Genomic DNA, 5,000 nt, shown 5'->3' with positions numbered 1-5,000 from the left:
AGTAGTAGTAGTAGTAGTAGTAGTAGTAGTAGTAGTAGTAGTAGTAGTAGTAGTAGTAGTAGTAGTAGTAGTAGTAGTAGTAGTAGTAGTAGTAGTAGTGGTAGTAATAGTAGTAGTAGTAGTAGTAGTAGTAGTAGCAACAGTACCATACACCCACAAATAAGTACCAAAACCACACATAAATCCACTTAATAACTCCTAAAGAAAAGAAGAAGCAGAAGTTGACCCCAAGTAAAAAGTATCGCAAAATTACAATATGCGCAACACCGGGTTCAAGGCTGCGCACACAACTCCCCGCTGGTTACCTTGTATTACGCTATCTGCTGCTTTTTTTTTTTTTTTTTTTACGCCTATAGCGCCGGTCGGCTTGCTTGAGGGCCCTCGATGGTATTCGGCGTATAGCCCGTCATGGCGCAGGCAAGTGTTTATAGTGGCGCCATCTTCTCTTGGCTCATGCTGCCCCCCGGAACTCGTTCTTGATTCACTTGGACGGTTTCCTCTAGAGCCCGGGTTGATGGGTGGTCTTCAGGACAGCATGTGGGTAGTTTTAAGCCACTCGGCGGCGACTGAAAAATCCGAGGTGGCAGCGTGGGGATTCGAACTCGCGTCGCCCATCACGTGGTGAATGTGGACCCAGCACGCTACCACTCAGCCACCGCTTACGTGGTGGGGTGGTGAGAGAGAGAGAGAGAGAGAGAGAGAGAGAGAGAGAGAGAGAGAGAGAGAGAGAGAGAGAGAGAGAGAGAGAGAGAGAGAGAGAGAGAGAGAGAGGTTAAAATGTATGCCTTTAGAACTAGGTGGTGTGTGTGTGTGTGTGTGTGTGTGTGTGTGTGTGTGTGTGCTTCTCTCTTTTCTTGTTCTTGTTTTTTCCCTTCTTCCTCTTCCTCCTCCTCCTCTTCCTCGTCCTCCTCCTCCTCCTCCTCCTTTAATGATATATATTTAAGTGTATTTAAGTGTTTCAAGTGTTTCCTCCTCCTCCTCTTACTCTACCTCCTCTATATTTTTCTTCCTTTTTTCTCTCTTCTTCCTTCTTCCATCCTGAATTGTACACTAAAATACCTTCCTCTCTTCCTCCTCCTCTTCCTCCTCCTCATCCTCATCCTTCTCCTTATTTTTCTTTTTCTTTTTTTTTCTTCTTCTTCCTCCTCCTTTTTTCTACTGTGACATTGCCTCCTCCACCTCGCTACATCATCCTTCCGTTCCTACCTCCTCCTCCTCCTCCTCCTCCTCCTCTGTTTATCTCCACTTAACCACATTTACGTCGCCTCCACTCCAATTCCACCTTCCTAGTCACTCTTCCTTCCCCCCTTCCTCTTCCTCCTCCTCCTTACTCCACCTATCTTCCTTTCCTTCCTCTTCCCTTCCCCTTCCTTTCCCCCTCCCTTCCCCTTCCCTTTCCCTTCTCTTCCCCTTCCCTTTCCCTTCTCTTCCCCTTCCTCTCAACATCCTCAACATCTTATCTCACGTTTCCATCCTCTCTCTCTCTCTCTCTCTCTCTCTCTCTCTCTCTCTCTCTCTCTCTCTCTCTCTCTCTCTCTCTCTCTCTCTCTCTCTCTCTTCTTCCATTACCTCCCCTTTCCTTTTCTTCCCTACCCTCCTCCTCTCTCTTCTCCCATCCTCCTCTTTCTTCTTTCTCTACCTCCCCTTTCTTCTCCCCCTCACAACCCCCCTAATACCCCGTTCCCCCCTCCCCAACACACTTCTCCCCCTAACAACTCCACCTCCCCCTCCCTTCTCCCCCTACAACCTCAATCCCTTTACCTCCCCTCTCTTCCCCTTTCCTTTTCCCTCACCCCGCCTTTTATCTTCCCTCACCTCCCTTTTCCTCTCTCACTCCACCCCCCTTCTTCCCTTTTTTATTCTTTCATCACCTTCCTTCTCTTCTTCCCTCAACCCCCCTTTTTCCCCTATTTTTCTCTCCCTCCCTCACAGCCCCCCCTCACCCCCGTTTTTCCCCCCCTCCAGGCCATCCCGTGGTTCATCGTCTCCGTATTGGTGGAGCACTACCTGGGACTCCTCCTGCTGGGGCGCAAGACCGGGAGACTTGCGGACAACGTCGCCTCCGTCGGGCACGCCACTCTCTACGAGTCCTTCAAGTGAGTGCCGGCTGGTGGTGGTGGTGTTTTTATTTTATTTTTTGTTTACAGCAAGGGAGACCGCTCAAGGGCATAAAAAAAAAGAGCAAGAAAAAAAAGCCCGCCAAGCGCTGATCCAACAAAACGAGACAGAGTACAAGGCCGAAAGAGAGGTAGAAGAGGTGTCTTGACATTCCTCTCTTGGAAGAGGTTAAGTCATAGGCAAGAGGAAATACAGATTACGGAAGGCTGTCCCAGAGCTTACAAGCGGAAGGGATAGAACAATGAAGATAAAGTTAACTCTTGCATAAGGGATTTGGAGAGCATAAGGGTGAGTGAGAGAGAGGGGGGGAGCATGAAGTTAGCAAGTTCAGAAGAGCAGTCAACGTGAAAACATCGATAGAGGACAGAAAGAGATGCAACATGGCGGCGGATTTTAAGAGGTAGTAGACAATCAGTAAGAGGACGGGAGTTGATGAGACGAAGAGGTCTAGAAAAGGGTTTTGGTAGGGATACGAAGTTAGGTTCATGAACACTACAAGTCAACAACAGGTCGAGGAGCGGCGCGGAGACCCAAACAGTGGTGCCAAGTCCCCGGCCCGTCCTTAAAGGTATACCGCGCTAGGTTACATGACACGGAGTTTTCTTTTATTTCCTTTTTATAGTCGTTCAAGTAAGAATACGACCCTCGCTGCTGTGTTGTGACGGTATGACTTTTGGTACGAGTTTTACTACGACTTATTTTTTGTTGTTGTTGCTGTTATTGTTTTTTGTTGTTTTGTTCCTAGTACGGCACGCCATTCTTCTTCTTGTCCTTTTTGTTTTTGTTATTGTTTTCGTTATTATCACCATTACTATTTATTTTTTTTTTTTTTATTTATATATTTTTTTTTTGTTGAGAATTCCACCACGCTTTAATCCATCCGGTTCTGGCGGTGTGTGTGCGTGCGTGCGTGGATGCGTGCTTTTCTCTCTCTCTCTCTCTCTCTCTCTCTCTCTCTCTCTCTCTCTCTCTCTCTCTCTCTCTCTCTCTCTCTCTCTCTCTCTCTCTCTCTCTCTCTCTCTCTCTCTCTCTCTCTCTCTCTCTCTCTCAATTTTCATCCGTCCATTCACCTTTCCGCCTCTTCTTTTTTTCTCTCCCTCCCTCTCCCCCGTTCTCCTCCTCCTCCACGTATGATCACGACAACATCCTCCTTCGGGTTAGTGACAGGAAGAAAACATGGTGAGGAAGGGTACGACATGCAGAAAGTGAGGTACGCTGGACCAGACAAGTTGATTTTACATTTTTTTTACAGCAAGGGAGACAGCTCAAGGACAAGACCCAAAGCAAAAAGAAAGAGAGGTCAAAAGAGGTCAATTTCGAGTGGAAAGGTGTGTCTTGATAGTCCCCTCTTTATAGAATTGATATAAGAAGGCAGGGAGAGGAGACTTGATCGAAGTTTATCAATGGGTGATTCTGGTGGTAGGAGAGCCGGGTAGGACACGTAGCAATGGGTTGAAGTTGGATAAGTTCAGATTCAACAAAGACACAGACAAGATTGGGTTTACTAACTGAGTGTCGAGTGAGTGGAACAGGCCTGGTAGTCATGTGGAGAGTGCCAATACTAACAGAGTGGTGGATGAGTGGAACGGGCCTGGCAGTCATGTGGTGAGTGAGAGCAAATACTAACAGAGTGGTGGATGAGTGGAACGGGCCTGGCAGTCATGTGGTGAGTTCCAATACTAACAGAGTGGTGGATGAGTGGAACGGGCCTGGCAGTCATGTGGTGAGTGCCAATACTAACAGAGTGGTGGATGAGTGGAACGGGCCTGGCAGTCATGTGGTGAGTGAGTGCCAATACTAACAGTGTGGTGGATGTGTGGATCACGCCTGGTAGTCATGATGTGAGTGGGTGCCAGTACGATAGATGCATTTGGAAAAAAAGTTGGATAAGTTCATGGATAACGAGGTTGGGAGGGTTAAGGCTTGCAGGAGCTGCCTAAATGACCTCTTGCAGACTCCATAATTATGTTCTTATGTGCATGAAAAGCAGATAAACAGGTAAGCAGGGTGGCAGGGTGAGGCAGGATGAGGGTGGGTGACGACAGGAAGGGGATCACATCAGTGCTAACGAGGCCGAATTAAATGACTCATCTCGCCTTGGCCTGAAGTAACCAGAACTATAAATTAATGAGTTCATATACAAAAATAATGATATACCTGATAATGGGAGAGTGTGTGCGCCTTCCGAGTTGTTATGTGTATGAATGAGTGTATGTCTGCATGCATGTGTTCTGTTTAATTTGCCTTTTTAAACCACCTCTAACTTGCTCTTCAACTCTCCAAATGACCTCTTTAAATTATCTCTTTAAGTCAGGTCCTTAAGTAACCCAAAAATAACTATTACAAGTCACACTAAGAAAAAAATCCCCAAGTCGACGTTTTAGCTACACAGCGCCAGTCATCCGTTAGTAGATTCACGTCAGTTCATCGTCAGTCAGTCATCCGTTAGTAGATTCACGTCAGTACATCGTCAGTCATTCATCCGTTAGTAGATTCACGTCAGTTCATCGTCAGTCAGTCATCCGTTAGTAGATTCACGTCAGTTTATCGTCAGTCAGTCACCCGTTAGTACGTTCGTCAGTCGGTCATCCGTTAGTAGATTCACGTCAGTTCATCGTCAGTCACTCATCCGTTAGTACGTTCGTCAGTCAGTCACCCGTTAGTACGTTCGTCAGTCAGTCACCCGTTAGTACATTCGTCAGTCAGTCACCCGTTAGTACATTCGTCAGTCAGTCACCCGTTAGTACATTCAAGTCGACGTTTCAGACCTCCCTGCGGACGGCCCGTTAGTAAGGAGGAACACGTTGACGCGCTATGCCTCCCGAGGGTCGTTCCTTCCTCTGCGTCAGTGTCAGGGTCGAGGCTCGCGAAGGTGGTCAAGG

General features: G+C 47.3%; 1 protein-coding gene across 1 annotated transcript in view; it reads left to right on the top strand.

The window, feature by feature from the left end:
* Window positions 1–5,000, top strand: part of LOC126981157 (alkylglycerol monooxygenase-like) — a 26,528-nt gene that overhangs the window by 6,163 nt on the left and 15,365 nt on the right. The window contains exon 2 of the mRNA XM_050831874.1: window positions 1,966–2,096. Within this exon, the coding sequence (XP_050687831.1) occupies window positions 1,966–2,096 (131 nt within the window). The remainder of the gene's footprint in view (window positions 1–1,965; window positions 2,097–5,000) is intronic.

This window comes from Eriocheir sinensis, chromosome 47, assembly GCF_024679095.1.
Source record: "Eriocheir sinensis breed Jianghai 21 chromosome 47, ASM2467909v1, whole genome shotgun sequence".
In the NCBI taxonomy this organism is placed as follows: Eukaryota; Metazoa; Arthropoda; class Malacostraca; order Decapoda; family Varunidae; genus Eriocheir; species Eriocheir sinensis.
The sequence above is the reverse complement of the archived record's forward strand: the minus strand, read 5'-3'. Positions and strand labels throughout refer to the sequence as shown.